Source organism: Phasianus colchicus, chromosome 9, assembly GCF_987193195.1.
Source record: "Phasianus colchicus chromosome 9, bPhaCol1.hap1.1, whole genome shotgun sequence".
Classification (NCBI taxonomy): domain Eukaryota; kingdom Metazoa; phylum Chordata; class Aves; order Galliformes; family Phasianidae; genus Phasianus; species Phasianus colchicus.
In genome coordinates, this window is record NC_143444.1 from 27,742,087 (window position 1) to 27,760,028 (window position 17,942).

The 17,942-nt window shown below is 45.0% G+C and overlaps 3 protein-coding genes across 7 annotated transcripts; 1 reads left to right on the forward strand and 2 right to left on the reverse strand.

The window, feature by feature from the left end:
• Nucleotides 1-111: 111 nt before the first annotated feature.
• IFT25 (intraflagellar transport 25) lies at nucleotides 112-3,875 on the reverse strand. The gene is made up of 5 exons (XM_031602880.2): nucleotides 3,657-3,875; nucleotides 3,230-3,336; nucleotides 2,357-2,425; nucleotides 947-990; nucleotides 112-499 (listed from the first exon to the last, which is right to left on the reverse strand). The coding sequence occupies exons 1-5, from the start codon at nucleotides 3,752-3,754 to the stop codon at nucleotides 392-394; spliced, it is 426 nt and encodes a 141-aa protein (XP_031458740.2). The 5' UTR covers nucleotides 3,755-3,875; the 3' UTR covers nucleotides 112-391.
• A 36-nt stretch (nucleotides 3,876-3,911) lies between these two features.
• LRRC42 (leucine rich repeat containing 42) lies at nucleotides 3,912-9,986 on the forward strand. The gene is made up of 8 exons (XM_031602901.2): nucleotides 3,912-3,992; nucleotides 4,273-4,748; nucleotides 7,118-7,249; nucleotides 8,313-8,431; nucleotides 8,826-8,914; nucleotides 8,992-9,105; nucleotides 9,260-9,344; nucleotides 9,496-9,986. Exons 2-8 carry the CDS (start codon nucleotides 4,288-4,290, stop codon nucleotides 9,750-9,752), a joined length of 1,257 nt encoding a protein of 418 aa, XP_031458761.1. The 5' UTR covers nucleotides 3,912-3,992; nucleotides 4,273-4,287; the 3' UTR covers nucleotides 9,753-9,986.
• Nucleotides 9,987-10,080: 94 nt separating this feature from the next.
• Nucleotides 10,081-17,920, reverse strand: LDLRAD1 (low density lipoprotein receptor class A domain containing 1). 5 transcript variants are annotated; one of them, XM_090146701.1, is made up of 6 exons: nucleotides 15,510-17,920; nucleotides 15,047-15,101; nucleotides 14,210-14,341; nucleotides 13,952-14,089; nucleotides 13,665-13,793; nucleotides 10,081-12,855 (listed from the first exon to the last, which is right to left on the reverse strand). In XM_090146701.1, the coding sequence occupies exons 1-6, from the start codon at nucleotides 15,528-15,530 to the stop codon at nucleotides 12,710-12,712; spliced, it is 621 nt and encodes a 206-aa protein (XP_090002827.1). In that variant the 5' UTR covers nucleotides 15,531-17,920; the 3' UTR covers nucleotides 10,081-12,709. The 5 variants fall into 5 exon arrangements, 3 of the variants coding, with proteins under 3 accessions (XP_090002827.1, XP_090002826.1, XP_090002828.1); XM_090146700.1 differs by lacking the exon at nucleotides 15,047-15,101; XM_090146702.1 differs by lacking the exons at nucleotides 14,210-14,341; nucleotides 15,047-15,101.
• Between the last annotated feature and the right edge of the window lie 22 nt (nucleotides 17,921-17,942).

The window sequence follows — 17,942 nt, forward strand, 5'->3', positions numbered from 1 at the left end:
TATTAAACAGTTTGAGTTGATGAGAAAGTTTCCAATTTAAGAATTTTTGAAGAGCTTCTTTGACATTTAAGTATTTCGTACCTTTCCTACTCAGAATGCAAGGGAAACATCTCAGAGGAAACTGAGTTTTAATTCATGTATTAAGAAAGCCTGAGCTAAACACAATTATTTGAATGGACCTGGTTACATTCAAGTGTTTTTAACCCTTTAAGATATAAAATCTGTTATTACAATTAATGAGAGTACTGTGTTCTGTATAATAAACTGATGGCTAACACATACTACATCTGTATCTTCAAAAACACTTTAATACTAGCTTGTAATAAATATTTCCTGTGATAGAGATATCAAAATATAATACAAAAAGATGAGTTACAAATTTAAGCCAGACTTAAGCATCTTCTGCTGTGCCCTCTGCCATCACCCTGTGCACAGATACAAAATGATCAAAGGCAGATTTGATGATGAATCGCAAATAAGTGGCCTGGAAATCAGGAAGCTGTAAAGGAAAAAAATAACGTTAGCTCATTCTCTATCAAACTACTTGCAGAAGTTTGTTACAAAGATAGAGATGTTTGTTTCCAAATGACAGGTACGTTCTTTTAGTATATGCAGCCAGCTTCAGAGCTTCTTCAGATGAGAGCAATTCCAAACAGTTGTCCCTCCCCACCCTTAATACTGCAGCCCTCAAGACAACAGCTGAGGGAGGACACACTGCCACTGTTCTGGAGAGAGCTCTTTCACACAGTTAGGAGCAGTATGCAGTTGCAATTTCACACCATAATCAACAGAGAAGCAGCAGCAAAGGGCAATTGCATACCACGACTGATAAATCCCTACATCTAGTGTCAGCTTGGCAGTGATCATGTTTTTGTCATAGCTTCTACCCAGTTAGTTTAGACTTCCTATCCCATGAAGCACGATGGTGTATCCTGTGTATACTCACTGGAAATTCTTCCATTTGAAGCTGTCCTTCTGTGTGTTGCAAATCTAGAAAATACATATATATTTTTTTCAGCAAATAATAAATAACAGGGTGCAATTCTGGTGAAAATTTTTCACGAGAATAAGAGTTAATGAGAATTTAAGGACCATGAACTGATACAACACACAAAAATTGTGCTTTACAAGGTGATTAAAGAGTACAAATACTTTTTGCAACATCCCAGTGTAAAAATACAACACATTACACTGTTTTATAAGACATCACCCAAGGGGCATTTAAAAGAATACATAAAGCAGGAAATGGCACTATATTATACTATATGAGTCTGTTTTCAATTTTTAAAATAAAAGAGTGTACAAGTAGTGCCTGTAACCCTTATACAGCATTCTACATCTCCAAACAGCTAAGCAGCCCATCAGTGTTCCTAAAATGTACTTAAATGTCTATTAAATTAACTTCTATCAAAATAATCAAGCCAGATATGAACGCTCAGCAAACACACATGGAGCTAAAATGACTCACTGAAAAATCAGAAGTGCGTCAGTAACAATAAAAAGGATTGTTTCATCTGTATGGATCAACAGAACCTCCCTAAAATCTAAGCAGCATAATTTTACATGCTGCATTCTTAATCAAAGGCATAAAATTAAGATTTGACCTTACAAGAAAGCGTACTGTTACCCAGTACATTTGTTAACCATCAGCCATCCGAAAAAGCCGTTTTCAAGTTAAGAAAATGGCACTACACAGCACGAGGCTACATGAGAGGAAGCCTGGCTATTTTCCAGTATCCATGTTTTCAGTGGATGTTCAAAGATACAGATGGGGAACTCCAAAAATTTGATACTACTTAGCAAGAAGAGAGAGATCCCTCCAATCAGCACTGAAATGTGTCAGGCAACTATTGTCAAAACGTAAATACCTTATTGCAAGAACTACCCCACAGAATAATGTCACAAGAATTTCGGCAAGAAAATTGGGATTCCTGTGAAATACATCATAGAAAAGACGAACCAATGCTAACTGAACTTAACAAAAGAAATGTAGGGGACAAGGCTCTACCAAAGCATGACCCTGTTCTGGGATTGGAACTAGGTAATCTTTAAAGTCTGTTCCAAATTAAGCCATTCTATGATCCTATGGTTCTCTGACTTTTGTTCTTGGATGCCTGCCATGTTACATATCCTAGTGTTAACCTCCCTTGTTTTTCTAGAGGAAAAATAATAAAAATTCATGCTTCATTAGGAAGTTCTATTTTTTGCAAATTATTGACAAAGGTCAACGAGAATCATTCCTTGGTTGCCCAACAAGAGCTTTGTTATTCAAAAGCCTTGACACAAGTGAATCAGGAAATGCACAGATGGACATCAATCCCACCGAACTGCCACCACTTTGGGCTCAGAACCTTACCTTTTTCAATGCACTCTTCAAAGTCCACTGGGTCTTTAGACACGCTTCTTTCAATCCTTAAGGTCCGCACTAAAATTCACATGCATTTAAAATATCAACATAAGCCCTGAGGTTTACTGTTCTTTATGTTTATTGCATGATGTTTCATCTACAAAGCATCTTATATTATATAGTTCCTGCTCTAACGCAGGGCATAGGACTATGAGACAACCACCACGCTCATGTTTGAGGGCAGACAACCAATGACAAGTTGCCAGCTGGTGGCCAAGGCCCGTCCCCATGCTCTGACCTCAGGTCAGTCCTTTCGGTCTTTACTTTAAAAAGTAAAATTATAAAAGTCAATGTTCAGAATTAATCATTAAAACAGTAAGTATTGCAGTTCTGTCCATAAAATGGATCAGACATCACTGTGCTACAGAAGGTAACCTTCAGGTAAACACAAGGTGCCGTAATAATACAGTATGCAGGTGGGGCCGATTTTCCACCTTTTCTGATACATCCACAGAAGCAAAACAGACGTGGAGGACAAGTGTTTTGTTAAGCTGTATCTTTATTATTCAGGGGAGGTTCAGGTTGGCTGTCAGGAGATATTTCTTCTCAGGGAGAGCAGCGATGCACTGGCACAGCTGCCCAGGGAGCGGTGAGGGGTCACCATCCACGAGGTGTCCCAGAGCCATGGGGATGTGGCTGTGAGGGACGTGGGCATGGGGGGGGTGGGGATCTGAGAGGTTTTTTCCATCCTTAACAGTTCTGTGATGTATTAACGTGCTAAATGTGACTATTCAAAAATAAGACGGCGCTGTGAGGACGTATCGATAAGCAGACACGTATGCCCTGAACAACTGAGCCCTGTGCTGCTCCAGGAGCCCTTACCCAGGTAGCACTGGATCGCCACTCTGCTGATGGTCACACGCCTGGGAAAGCCAACGATGAACTCCTGTGGGAACATCCCTGTTGTCGTCCAGAACGTTTCGGAACTTCTGTGGAGAAAACAGCACAGAACCACCCCGTGCGGCTCTTCGCTTACGGCCACCTTCCAAGAGATCTCCCCCCTCAAGGAACAGAGCAAAGAACGGGAAAGCCTCTTTCTTTGGGCTGCTGTAACCCCGAACTGGGCTGTGTGACAGCGGGGCTGCGGAATTCAGGCCACAGAAAGGCGACACGACAGGAAGGCCGTGCAGAGGTGCGACGCACGGCTCGCAGCGATACGAACGCCGCACAGCGGCACCACGCACGGCTCGCAGCGATGCGGCTCTCCGCGCCCGCAGGAGCCCGGCGGCCTGCAGCCCGCAGCCCTCACCCGTCCGCCATGTTTCCGGCGGGGTGCCGCGGGTCGCTGGAGGTGGCCATGACGAGGGCAGCGCCCGCCGCGCTCAAGCACCAGTCGACGGTCCGCATCCTCGCCCGGGAGCGGGGAAGGCAGAAGGGAAACCCGAGCGGAAGGCCCGGCTCGGAGCCGCCGGCTCCCGGCCACGGTACGGCCACGGTACGGTACGGCCCCGCCTCCAGCTCCCCGCTCCCCGCCCCCGGCGCGGCCCCGCCCCGCCCTCAGCCGCCGGCGCCGCGGGATGGGCGGCGGGAGCGGGCGGCGCGGCCCGGGCGGGTGACGGCGCGTCGGGGCGGCCCCGCGGGGCAGGTAGGCGGGGGTCGGGATCCGCGGGAAGCGATCGCCCCCGTGCCCCTCAGCAGCCTCCGGGCGCGGCGCGGAGCGGAGCCCCGGCGCTCCTCGCGGAGCCTCCCGCCGCCTCCCGCCCGGCTCTGCCCCCCGCCCCGCGCCGCCCCCTCCGTGCCCCCCCCGTGCCCGGCAGGCAGGCGGGCCCCGCACCTGCTCGCACTCGGCGCTCCCGGGCTCGCTGCGAGGCCTTTCCCCAGCCTCCCCGGCGGCGCTTTGCCCGCATCTGGCTTCTTTTCTGCAGGACGGGACGAGGGGAATGTCTTACTGGCTCCGCTCGGAAAGCCACGCGGATGCCGGGCCGATCTACGTGCGTGAACGTGGGCGGCTGCACGTGGTGAGCCCGGCTGCGGGCGGCATCCAGAGCGCGAGGCCTCTCAGGCTGTTCTCCGGAGGGTTCTCTGTGGAGCTGTGTCTGAACGGGGAGGACGACAGGGCGAGGAGGCCGAGAACCGATCACTTCATCTTCACGTACACCAAGGAGGGCAACCTCCGCTACTCGGCCAAGTCCCTCTTCAGCCTGGTGCTGGGCTACATCTCTGACAACGTCGACCACATCGACTCGCTGGTCGGTTTCCCAGAGCAGATTGCTGAAAAGCTCTTTTCAGCCGCAGAAGCAAGGCAGAAGTTCACAGAACCCGTTACGGGACTGCGAGCTCTGCAGAAGTTTACTGAAGCGTATGGCAGCTTGGTGCTGTGCTCCCTGTGTTTGCGGAACAGGTAGGTGCACTCAGTGACACATCAGCGTCCGCTGAGCTTTTTGTTGGTGTGCTTCAAGTTCTCTTATTTCCTCTCGACCACAACTTTTAATCTCCGGGGCCTTATGGTACCACCTCATTTTGAGCCCTGCCTTGTCGAATGCTGCTTGCTTCCTTTTGTACCATTACCTTTCAAGTGCCTCCTTAGAAATTTCATGGGATGTTTCTGTAGCTGCTGTTTATACGCATTTCATACTTATGTGACTGTGCACACCCTTGCAGACCATGTGGGTTTATTCATACAGAGTCACAGAATGGCCACAGAATGCCCAGGGTTGGAAGGGACCTCAAGGATCATGAATCTCCAACCCCCCCTGCCACAGGCAGGGTCACCAACCTCCATTTAATACCAGACCAGACCCGGGGCCCCATCCAGTCTGGCCTTGAACACCTCCAGGGGCATCCACAACCTCCCTGGGCAGCTGTTCCAGCACCTCTCCACTCTTGTAGTAAAGAACTTCCCCCTGACATCCAACCTAAATCTTCCCTCCCTCAACTTAAAACCGTTTCTCTTCATCTTGCGGTTATCTACCCTTTCAAAGAGTTGATTCCCCTCCTGTTTGTAGGCTCCCTTTAGGTACTGAAAGGCTGCAATGAGGTCACCCCGCAGCCTTCTTTTCTCCAGGCTGAACAAGCCCAGCTCCCTCAGCCTGTCTTCATAGGGGAGGTGCTCCAGTCCCCTGATCATCTTTGTGACCCTCCTCTGGACTCTCTCCAATCCTGTTTCATTTTCTAGCTCATTTCATTTTCAGCAGAAGACACAATTTTGTAGGTGAGGTACAGCTTTTGAAGTCAGGCAGATTTTACTTCAGTGGTGATTGTGGTTCCTGTCCCCATACTGAACATACTTTAATGGTGTTCTGATTAGAATACAGCGCTGTTTTTTCCACCTTGTCAATATCCCCAATTTCTTTTACTACTAGAGTGTCTCAACAAGCTTAAAACTGGACATGTTTTTAAAGCTTTGCACCTACTGAGGTCTTGGACAGTGATACAGTGAGTCTGCCTTCCATCTATACATTTTAAAAAAGGGTGGTTTATTCAGTTTAAAATCAAAGGACAGGCACATTTATCTGAAGTGCCAAGGGTGCTTTAAGCACAGCAGGAATGTTTGAGCAGGGGTCAATTACCTCGTTTTATCCCTTCAACGTACTCCCTCTTTATTTTTAGTACAGGTACTTTTTATGAGCTTCATTCAGAAATGGAATTACCTCTGGCATATTTTACCATTACAAAAAGCTGAGTTAAATATCAAATCTTTGAAATCCAGGAAGTAAGACACTAAGACATTTTTTATGAGTCTTATTTCTAAGAGCTCACTCTTAGTAAGCCCTCTGAGCTTGTATTACCTATCAAGAACTGTCTTGCATTCTAACTGCATGTACTGTCTCCCACCTAGCTGAGTTCTGTGGCAAAGGGATTTGGTGGAGTGCTCTAATATGGGTACCAGCACAGAGAAAATGCTCTTACTTGTATGGGCAAAAAGGTTTCAGGGATCATAGTTAGCACCCCTAATTTCACCACTCAAAATGTTATCCTCAGGGATTGCCTTGACATGGGGGCTATGAGGGAAATACGAGAGATATTAGTGGATTGAGGGACTGTCTTGCCATAAATGCAGGAGAGATGGGGGTAACTCATATTACTGTGTATTTGTGCATTCCATTCTTCAGTGCATTCCCATCTCTAAATCTCCTGCTGAATAGTTCCAGCACAGATGCTTGCGTGGCTGCAGAGTGAATCAGATCAGGGAACCAACACAGCTAAAAAAAAATATCCCACTGTGTAACTGCTGCCTGGGGTGTAGCCACAACTCTGGTTGGAGTCAGCTCTGTGGGTGTCACGATGGAGTCCAGCTAGTGAACTGCTCTACTTCTTTAGTGAAGTACTTCATGTATGAAGAAAGTAACATTTTTATCATTTGGCAAGCCATTCTGATGCATCTGAAACAGATTTTATACCTGTTGGTTTGTCTACACGCTTTCTGGATGCTAAGGAAGAGCAGTTTGTGAAGATTTAAGGTAATCTATGTTATCCTGAAATTATATGGTAATGAGCTGTAAATAAGCCCCTAATAACGATGCTTGCAAGTTGAAGTCTTAATCGTTAGTCTGGTACTTTGTCAAAGAAAGTGTGATATTAGTTGAAGAAGAATGGGAGCTCAGGTGCGTTGTAGGCAGAATGCAGTGTTCAAAAGGTAGTTACAACAGCTGGCTAATTTCTGTCAACTTCTACACAGATGTGTGAGAAATAACTGCATTATGCTTGCATTTGAGAACACAGGACCCCTGTAACGTTCCTCAACAATGATAACTTTTTTCTTCCTTACAGATGTCTGGTTATCTCTGAAAAGCTAGAAGAAATCAAGTCTTTCCGGGAGCTGACGTGTTTGGATCTTTCCTGTTGTAAACTTGGAGATGAACATGAACTTTTGGAACACCTCACTAAAGAGGCTCTGTCGAGGTACTAATTGCTTGACGTGTATGAAAAAATGACATTTGCTTTTGCTACTACTAAACAGTTCAAAGAATCATGCTGTGACTTTAAAAAACAATTTTACATGCAGCAGCGTTTAAGTCTGAAGATTTGGTTTGTTGATAAAACCTGCACCTGAGATAAACAAAACAGAGAATTTACTGTACACAAAGCACGTGATCCAAAGGACACACTGAATCTCAAAGGTCCTACCAATGTGCAAGTTAACTTACTGCTCGTGTTTGAATCAACTTCTTGTAGTTTTCAGTTGTCAGCTAAAATAAATGCACCTTGAGCATTTGGAACAGCTTCACACAGTTATTTTCTTATTTAAGGGAGAACTTTTATCAGCCAAAATTTTAACCAGTGTGCCAGATGGAGATTTCTGCAAGCACTAAGCCTAATATTTCATTAATTGACAGTTTAGTATCAAACAGTATTGCAAATTTTATTTTCTAAAGATTAGAAAGTAGAAGACTTGGGAAATCGGAAGGCAGAAAAGCCACTGATTAAGGATATTATATTAGTGTAAAAACTTCAGTGTATTTAGAGGCAAGATTTTGTCTTGAAGTGCTCTGAAGAATGTTCTAAGGCTGTGGTTTTCCCTGAGTTCATCTGTGGTAATACCATATTGTTCACCTAAACATCACGACCACCTCCTTTAACAAATCTGTCCTCTCCCATTTCACCAAGCATTTTTCTTTTCACAGTCTTGAGTGTGACAGTCCTAATTTAAATAACTCCACTTAATAAACAACCTTCTCGTCTCTAGTAGTAAATACTCATGCTGGAGGGCTGGCTTGTTGCTGGAGCTCAGGGAATAGCTGGTCAAGCAAATGAGTCTATTGAGCTAGCAGGAACATGACAATATGTGTTTCCCCCACCAACCCAAGCTTCTTTCTTGCTATTTTAATTATTTATTAAGTTTTTATCATCTACTGAAGAGCTGGTTCAAGAAAAGCCCCAACTTTCCACATGGACTTTAAGACAATTTGCAAAACTGTCTAAGTAACGTGACTATAAACTGTATTCATTGTGTTTCTCCTCTCAGTGTGAAACGACTCCTCCTGAAAGACAACGCTCTGTCAGACGCGGGCCTTCGCAGAATGACAGCACCAGTACGAGTACTGAAAAAGGGACTTCAGAATCTTCTGGTGTTAGATTTGTCTTGTAAGTGCTTTGTGGTATAGTATTAGTAGCAAAATGTGTCCTATTTGGTGAAGAACTTCTTCTTAATATTGATGGAATACATGTAATTTAGCAATTCCAACAGGCCAAGTACCCAACCCCAGGTTTCAGCAATAACATTCCACAAGGCAGAGGTCATACCTCTAAGTCCAGCCACTTGCCACTTAACATAAATATCTTTAAGAATGTGAAGTAGTATTGTAAAACCTGTCTTTGATTATTAGAGGAAAAATACCAGATTTGACTCAGTTTCCAAACATCAAGCATACAGCAAGAAAAAACGGCCAAAAATGTTCAAATATTAGCTTTTGAACAAATAGCTTCCTGGTTTTCTGACCATAACTCTCCACATACTGCAACTTAACTAACCTTACAGGTAACCCTAAAATCACGGATGTGGGAATTGGATACGTTCTTTGTTTCAAGAAGTTGAACTGTTTGGACATTTCTGGGACAGGCCTCAAGGTGAGAGAGCTTAATTTATTGGACAAGTGCAATTAAATGCTCCACCCCTCTGACTGCTTTATTTCCTTATTCACTAGGATGTGAATGCTGTTGTTAAGCGGATCCAAACGCAGATAGGCTTAGTTCAATCAAAAGTGCCTCTGAAAGAATTTGATCATAGTAACTGCAAAACAGAGGGATGGGCAGAACAGGTATGGAGCTTTAAATCTATTTTACTCTATGGAAACTGTACTAATTTAATACCCCTGGGGTATTAAATCACTGAATAGAATATAATAAGGGATAGAGTAGTTCTTGGTAATATTTCTATAAACATTACAATGACTCCTTCAAATCTTATTTCAGACAGTTCTGCAGTGGGAGCAGGCAGTTATGGAGGCCATGAAGCCACAAGAAGACCTGAGATCCAGAACAGCAGCTCAACGCTTCTGTACGTAACTGCATACAGACCACATATTTATCGTTGTCTATGAGCAGTGTTCCAGGTTGGCTTAGCTAGAATAACTTGCAACGTAAGTGTGTATTTTACAGCATAATCCTAATTTTCCCTAAATCTAAACTTTTGTTTTCCCCCTCTCTAGATGGCAAGACACGCAGAATAGAGGAAGTGGTCAAATGTAAGTTGGTGGAAGCAGAAACAAAAGCATCTGGAAACTTACAGTTTTATAAGGAAGACGTTCAAAACTGCCATTTACCTTTGAAAAAGGATGTTGCAGGCAGCCATGAATTAAAGAACAATAAAAAGAGAGCTTTGGCAGAACAAGAGAGAGAAAGGACTTCTAAACAGAAGCATCTGTGCCTCACTGTGGGGGACTGGGATTTGTTAAATACCTACTGAGTCAGAAAGAAGAGGGTCTTTTGTTTGTTGTTTTCTTGCTGATGACAGAGTTTAGATGCATTGAAAGGCAGTAACAAAGGAGAGCAGTATTGTTACATCTGGTTGTTCTGATAGGCTTGTGGGTTAACCTATGCTTGGGGAGGGAGGGGCAGGACCAATGAAGAGAATGGTGATTCTACTGTATATTTTCAATACATAATTTTTTTCAAATAAAGTTTTTAGTGTCATCCTTAACTCATTTTTCTGGCATAGATGTTCACAAAATGCTGGTCCTATTCCTTCACCCCTCTTGTCACCTTAGTGGCAGAAGACTAATCAACCTAGATGAAATAAAGGTGCACTATGCATGTTAAGTGCAGTGGGCCTTTAATAGTGCTGGTAGTACAGAAAGCTCAGCCTGTAAGCATGAAGCTGTTCTTGACAGTTCTGACAAAGGGAGGAAGCAAACAGGATAAGCACAGACCCCAGGGGAGGGAACAAAGCAGAGAGACAGTAACTCCCCTTGGTTATGTAGTTACTGCAGAAATCCAAACAGAAGTCCCTTGTATCCCTCCTTTTAATCCAAGAAATGAATGCTGAATGAATGCTGGTTACAGTAGAGATTAAACTCTACAGTTGTAATATAGCATATCTTGTATTATAAGCTAATTCCACATGCATTTTATGCTTTAAAACCTACTCTCAGTATTTATACATGCCTGTAATATGCTATCTATACTTGACCATCTAAAACATCCAGCAAATGCCTACAGAGGACAGATGCTCAGAATCATTTTGCATTTGTCTGCCCAAAGCCAGGAGTGCAGCTGTAATGCTACAGGTTTGTCACAGAAACACACAGACAGGAATCAAATCAAAACTGGCTAAGGTACACAGTGGCCTTGAACTGGGCCCGAGAGGTTCCTTGTGTCCTTTAAGGCTGAGAACTTAAATAGGTTTTCTCTATTAGTGCTTATTTAGAGGATCTCTTACACAGCGTTTATCAGAGTAGTGACAAACACAAACAGTGCATCCTTGGAAATGGCAAAGATGCCAAGAAAGGGAATTTTGCCTCTAGAATGTGTAGAGATGAGAGAAGAGCCTTTCTCTCTTTGCTCCTTTACTGCTATAGTTTCTTCAAAGAAAGGACTACAAACAAACAAGCTTTCTTACATTCAAGCCCTACATTTTTTCCCAGAAACTCAAAACTATTTATAGCATCCACTGAAGACATCAGCCCTCTTCTGAGGCAAATAACGGCACAAACAGTGACTGAGCAGAACAGCTTGACAGGCTGTGACGCTCAGGCCCAGTGCAGCTCCTGCAGCTGCAGTATGGTTCATCAGCCAGCATGGATTGCTTTTGCTTTGCTAGACCTTCCACAATTACCATCTGTTAATGTGACCATGAAGAGATGTCCACCTCATAGAACTGTGTGCACTGCTTCACCACAGTCAAGCAGCTGGGAGCTGGAGCTTTGACACACCAAATAGGCATAGTGTGATGTGGCACGGAGGGTCTGTCAGGTCACAGGAGCATCAGTAAAGCAATACAGTATAACCTCACTTTTCAAAAGAGGCGTTCTAAAGCACTGTGCTTATGTTCTCCATCCCTGATAAAATTAGCCCTTTCCTTAGCTCTTCATGCTGACTGGCAGACTTGCCCTTTTCAACACACCCTTGTGCACATTTTATCCAAGGATGACTCGAGCACATTTACTGCTCCGTCCTCAACCCCTTGATCTCACTTTAGAGCTCTAAGGCACAGATCCACCACCAAGGAGGGGAGCTGCTGCACCAACTGACAAACATGGACTGGGGAATCCAGCAGCGCCACGTGGCCCAGCCTGAGCAGCGTCCTCCTCCCAACCACAGCAACTACAAGAAGCCAGGATTTACCAACCCCAAATCAGCCTCATTGCAGTGTTAGATGCCAGTGATTTTTCTAGCAAAACTGTGCAGCTCTATCTCATGTTCTGACAGGGTGGTAGCCTGAACGTCAGAAACATTTACCTAAGATACTCTCAACCACTCTTTGAGCTGCAGCACTGAGCACACTGCAGTGATGTTGCACCAACACAGAGAAAGCAAGCCACCCATCCTACGTGGCATGGAAACAGGCAGGTTATTAAACATGGCTCTAAACATCTCCATAGTACCATTGTGCTGAGTTTTGCCGTTTCATTCTAGGTAAAGCATGAGTCAGAACACAGTGCAGCTATTTTTAAAGGATCTTTCAGAGCTATGGCTGTATCCCAGCTACAAATTAGAACAAACATTCACATTTATACAAGTCATAGAGAGATGCCGAGTTACAGATCACAGGACAGAGAAGAAACGAGTGAACCAGGATTTATTTTTGAAGATCTATGACCTGCAGGAAGAATAGCGCCCAGTGTTTTTTTTTGGGCCTGGAACACTAAATCTGGGATTGATGTTTCAGACATAGACGAGGTTTTCAAAAGAACATAGGAAGACCACAGCTTTCTTACATTTCAATGGCACATCTGTATCTATATCTCGTGGGTGCTGTGAAGGCAGCTGGCTGGTCCTGTGGCAGTGGCAGAGGAGCAAACTGAGCAGATCCCATGTCATCCCATGGCCTGGCAGCAGCTCTTGGTTCTCCTCTGCTCACAGCTCCAAGGCTGCAACAGACTTTGTTTCCCTCCTTTTTCACTTTCTTACTGCACTATAACACATCTCAGTCCAACAGCTGCTCATTAAGCATCAACCTGCCACTCTGCACCCTCAGAGCCCCAAGAGATACACGTGCTCAGGAAAACCCATGAAGGTGTCCCACAGCTGATGCCCAGCCTGCAGCACCGGGATGCCAGCAGCACAGCACCCATCTCTGCTGCAGGCCTTTTGCAGCTGCTCACCTGGGCCTGCTTGTGCCAGAGCTTCCAGGGTGGTGGCACAGCAGGAAGTGACAGTGCAGGAAGCACCTCGCCTTGTCTAACTCTTCTTGGTGCCCAGACCTCACGGCCTGCAGAGGTACTCATCTGACCAGCTCACGCAGTGCTGCACACCATCCCGGCACAGTGCCCTGGGCACACAGGAGCAGTACTCGTGGTGAACAGGGCTGCAGCTCCACCATGCTGGGCCGCAGGGAGGGCAGGCAGCCACTGTGGGGACAAGAAACCAGGAAGAAAAATGCTGCTGCACTCACAGGCACCTCCTTCCTTACATCATTCAACTCCACAGCAGCTACCGAGAAGCCACCAGGGATGACCTTGAGTCTGTGAATCGACCAAAAAGACACTGCGATGATCTCTGTGGCAGAGATGGCATCCTGGGAGCAATGACCAGATGTAATTTGTTTGTTTAGCTAGCTACCCTAGAGAAAGGTGGTGTCTGAGGTTCAAAATCTCAGGGGTGATCTAGGAACAAACCTGCTACTTGATTATGAGCAGAGCTAGATCTAAATTACAGAAGTGCACACAGTCTCCCTAGGTTCTTAGGGACAAACTTATGTCCTGACCAAAGACCAGTTTTGAATAACTGGTGCTGCCTACAGATCCACATTGAGATGAAATTACTTGGTGCTCAGCAAGTCACAAAGATGGAAAGACTTTTGGGGCTGGGAACAATGAATCAAAGAACTATTTAGGTTGGAAAAGACCTTAAAGATTACCAAGTCATGTCAACCTGAGAAGTCCCACCACTACACCATGTGCCTTAAGCATCACAGCCATAGAATCATAGTGCCATTTAGATTGGAAAAGCCTTTTGAAGCATGGAGTCTCTCCCTTCTCAACTACATCCAGCCTTTGGCAACAGATGTGAAGAAGCCCACATGTTTTGTCTCTATTTTGCGTTTCAGAGGACACCAGCCTCCAGACTTTCCCAGGAGCACCAGAGAGCACCAACCCCGCAAAACCTCTTCAAACTACCAGCAGATCTTTCCCTAAGTGCAGCCCAAAGGCAGACTTACAGCTCCCCATCTCATCAGAGCAGTCTCCACAGTCGTTCATCCCATTACACCTCTGGTCAGCATAGACCCAGTACTCAGGGTTACCACAGTGGAAAACCAGGTATGCCGGCAGGCTGCGGGGCAGGTCACCTGCAAGGGCAGAGGCTGAGCTCCTGCAGGTACAGATGTACCTGTCAAAACAGGGACAGGCAGCACCAAAGTGTTTCACGACTGGCCCTGTAGGTGAGGCAGATCTTTGGAGATCAATAACAAGACCAGTATGGGAGGATCATAACAAAACAGCTCACCACAGAGTTTCTCCTGCTCATCCTCTCCATTTCTGCAGTTGGCAGTTCCATCACAGACCTGGCTGGCTGGGATGCAGGTCACTCTGTCATTGCATAAGAAGCCTGTCCAGTTATGGGTGGCTACACAGGGGCGGTTCACTGAAAGGAAAGCAAGAAATACTATCTTCTGACATTGTCATGTTCACAGCTGGTATGAGGAACATCCCCCAGAGCAACAGACCTCCCTCACTGCACTAATAATGACTCTTGGGGACCAACCCGGTGCATGCAGCTGCAGTCCCAGTGCGATTGCCAGGCCCACAATGGCTGCTATGGCAGCCAGGAGCAGCAGCACAACGCAGGCCCGTCTCGGTGGGCAGCACAGGTGGGCACAGCATGGCCGGCAGCAGCCTGTTGGGAGGCAAAGGTGGGAGGTAACGAGCTTTGATCTAAAAGCCAGGATTTCTTAGCTGTACCTCGTGTACTTAATTGCTATGTGCTGTACGAATATAAGACACACCATTTGCTCAACTGCAAAGGGATTCGAGGAAGCAGTAACCATCCCCCACATCAAACACAAGCAAGAATCAAAGGCAGAACACTGCAGCTTAAAAGGTAAGTGGTAGACATGCTGCAGTTAAGTGGTAGACATGCTGCAGTTCACAGGACAATACCTTAGACCAGTAGGCAGAATGGCTGCAAATAAGCACAAGTATAAATTAATGGCAGTGAGGAAATGCTGTTGCAAGCCAATCTACAGACTTATTATCAACTGCATGTGATCTCACTTTCTTCTTAAAGTGGATAAAATTTGCTGAAGCCTAGCTATTAAAACATATAGAAAGCCTATAGAAATTTCATAACGAGCCTATTTTGTAAAAGGTAAGAACACATATCATGATGCTTATACCATAAGTCTGCCACCTCCAGGCCAGCAAAAAGCATCTTAAGTCTATTAATTTTGTAGTCAGGATGTTTCACTACAGAGGGGTGGGAAAAAAAAACAACACAACAGTCTCAACACACCATAAATACTTCCTGCATTTTACATTACAGAGATAGGCTCCACTGATTTAGATTTCAATAACAAAAACGTTAAGCTCGGCATTTTGTTACCTTGTTCCTCAGAGAAGGAATTGGCTGAATCAAAAGTAGTTACATCACCATTTCTCTAGAAGTAAAGAATAAAACACCATTTCCAGACGTAGCACGTGAGCACACGTTTGCTTTTCTAGTTCTGGTACCGTCTCACCCAGGAATGAGTACATGGATAAATACTGATATATATATTTTACATGCAAACAAAAATTGCCTTAGTGGAAACACAGCCCGCATTTGGTTCACAGAGCAATCAGATTGCTTTTCAGATCTCAGTAATCCATTTGCACAACAAACACTGAGGCAAGGCCAGCACTTGATGCCAGTAACATTGTACCGATACCCTTTCATATCAAATTAGGTGAAGTAGACAGGACTGGAAAACTTAGAAGCCACTGATAGAGAGGTCAGACAAACAACATTATCAAGAACACATGAATTTTAGGGAAGTAACACAAGATTTTCATGAAGAGGATTGTACCTGGGGGTGAATTTTGTTCATTCCTCCTGGAGCTACAGCCTTCAGAGCAGCTCAGAGGACCACAGGAAGCTTTCTGCACCCTAAAATGCAGCCATGTTACCAGCATATACTGTCTCTGACATAAGCAACGTTACCAGGACACAAAAAGCAACAGAGGAAGGAAAGCAAGAAGCACTGTGCTGCCCAGACATGTGCACAGGACAGGGCAGGCCAGCTGAGCCCCTTCTCTGGTTGGAAGCAGGGCTTCATTTGCTTCTCTCTCCTCCCAGCTCCACCTTGGCTTCATGACAGGGTATGAGGCAAACGGAAATTTCCCATGCTGACAACCCCATTGCTTCTCCTGACATGTGGAAGAAAAATGCCCAGCCTCAGCTGACGCAGCTTGCACTCACCTTGGTGCCAGTCAGGTACTGAAGGGAATGAACTGAACGCCCGAGGAAATGGAGTCAGATCACCCTCACCCAAAACACCTTTCCCCAGCTTCTTCCCAAACCAGGGCTAAACCACTAGCGTTGTAGCTGCATAACCCCAGGCTCCTGCAAGAGCTGGACAGGATACACTCATCCAGAATAGGTTTTTGCTTGGGCAATAAGCACAGACATAGCAAATACTCTGGCATCCTCTCCTTTACTTCCATACATGGATTTTCAGGCCTGTATCCTTAGCTCAGCTTGTAGCTTGCCTGAAATAGATTGCACCACTCATAACTGTCTGCAGGTTTCAGCATAGGGCTTTGCAGTTTCAAGGACAAAACTGCAGAGGTTCATGTCCCACTTTCTCACAGAAGAGTTCGCTCCTGCACTTGGAGACTCAAGCACTCTGAATTATTGCCACCCTGGAAGTAACATCACCCCCCACCATCACCCTCAGCCCAAGCACCCACAGAAATACTTTACCAGGACTTGGGAGAAATTGGCAGCTGTATTACCTAAAAGCTGGCACCAAGACAGTCTCACTAAATTAACTGATTCAAAACAACAAATAATGCCTGACACGGACTAACAATTGTTGCTACTTCCTTCTCCATCCCCAAACACACAAATTATTCCTGAGTTATTACATGTTTCCTGACAACACCTGCCAACCCCATACACACCCGCTCAGAGAACTTCCAAAATCAAACACAACCTTGAGGACCTCTTCCTCCAACACAGCAACACTCACTTGTCCCAAGCAGAAGTTTCTCACAGGAATGTATCACTGCTAAATTCTGTGCCAGGAAGCTGTCCTTTTCAGAGGGGAATTCTGAGTACACCAAGCCTGCAACTCTAGGCACCCACAACGTGGAAGAGAAATAGATAAAAGGTTAAAAATGCTATCAAATTCCAGATCTGCTTCCCTCTATGGAGAAAGTTCAGATTTCTAATCATGGCTATAGCGAATATCTTAAGCCTTAAAATAGCTTTTTAGGTGATAATGAGCTTGGTTAAAGTCACATGTAACAACCAGACCAAGCAGGCTTCCCATGCACACCCCACAAAACAATCCGTAATGAAAATGTTGAAGACCTGGAGTAAAACAGCTTTCAGAAGGAAATGCCTGTGAGACCAGACACCCACCATGACCTATTTCCTACATGAAGGTTATCAAGCTCAGCTGTAACCAAGCAGGTAGTTGGGTTGTGAGCAGTTACACCACATCAGACCATGAATTCAAGACTTTAATGAGAGCACGGTAACGAACACAAGCAAGTTCAAGATCTTTGCCAAAGATCAGGGAGGCTGGCAAGGGAACAAAGATGAACATACCATGTACGATGCAAGACTACTGCTGATTCCATCACCTAAACCACAAAACCTAACCCCCCTCCCCAAAACGTACCATAGCTGTTTCTAGCAGCAATGAATTGCACATGTTGAGACAGATGCCTTGCTCATGTCAAGATGATTGAATTTAAGAGCTGAAGCAAGTTCAACTGAACATATGCCTAAAGAGAATAGAAAATGCTTTCCTCCTGCAATTTCAATCATTTAAGGCCCTTCATTTGAATAGTGGTCTTGGGCAGAGATCAAACCCAAATTGCAGCCTCTGAGAACAAAGATGTTAGGAAGTTAAACATAAAAAAAAAAGACAAACTATTTTGCAAAGTCCAACACTAAAACAGCTTAAATACTCCATTTAGATTTGAAATCTTGAGAAATAGTTCAATTACTGCAACCTAGCTCGTATCCAATTATACTAAAGGAAGGTGCTTTGACATGAGCTTACAAGTCCACTTAAAAATTTCTTTAGACCCTGGTGCACTTGGCAAGCTAAGTGTCAGAGTATACAGGCATAGTTTCCTGTGACCTAACAGCACATTACTGAATCATGGGTGTCACTGCACACACTACTGAAATGCCATTAAACAGCCAACAAATGACAAAACACATAGAACTTTTATTTGATCAATTTGTTGAGTTTTCTCCCTTTGTTGTAGACCTGTAGGCAGAC

Bases quoted from the DNA above. Each gene is read 5' to 3' on its own strand.
- IFT25 (XM_031602880.2), bottom strand. From the start codon at position 3,754: ATGCGGACCGTCGACTGGTGCTTGAGCGCGGCGGGCGCTGCCCTCGTC. The intron at 3,337-3,656 runs GTGAGGGCTGCG...TTTTCTCCACAG, and splicing joins GCCGGAAACATGGCGGACGG to AAGTTCCGAAACGTTCTGGA. The intron at 2,426-3,229 runs GTAAGGGCTCCT...TGTGAATTTTAG, and splicing joins GGCGATCCAGTGCTACCTGG to TGCGGACCTTAAGGATTGAA.
- LRRC42 (XM_031602901.2), top strand. From the start codon at position 4,288: ATGTCTTACTGGCTCCGCTCGGAAAGCCACGCGGATGCCGGGCCGATC. The intron at 8,432-8,825 runs GTAAGTGCTTTG...CTAACCTTACAG, and splicing joins TCTGGTGTTAGATTTGTCTT to GTAACCCTAAAATCACGGAT. The intron at 8,915-8,991 runs GTGAGAGAGCTT...CTTATTCACTAG, and splicing joins TTTCTGGGACAGGCCTCAAG to GATGTGAATGCTGTTGTTAA.
- LDLRAD1 (XM_090146700.1), bottom strand. From the start codon at position 15,615: ATGCTGGTAACATGGCTGCATTTTAGGGTGCAGAAAGCTTCCTGTGGT. The intron at 14,342-15,509 runs GTACAATCCTCT...GCCTCCCAACAG, and splicing joins TGAACAAAATTCACCCCCAG to GCTGCTGCCGGCCATGCTGT. The intron at 14,090-14,209 runs GTTGGTCCCCAA...CTTTCCTTTCAG, and splicing joins ACTGCAGCTGCATGCACCGG to TGAACCGCCCCTGTGTAGCC.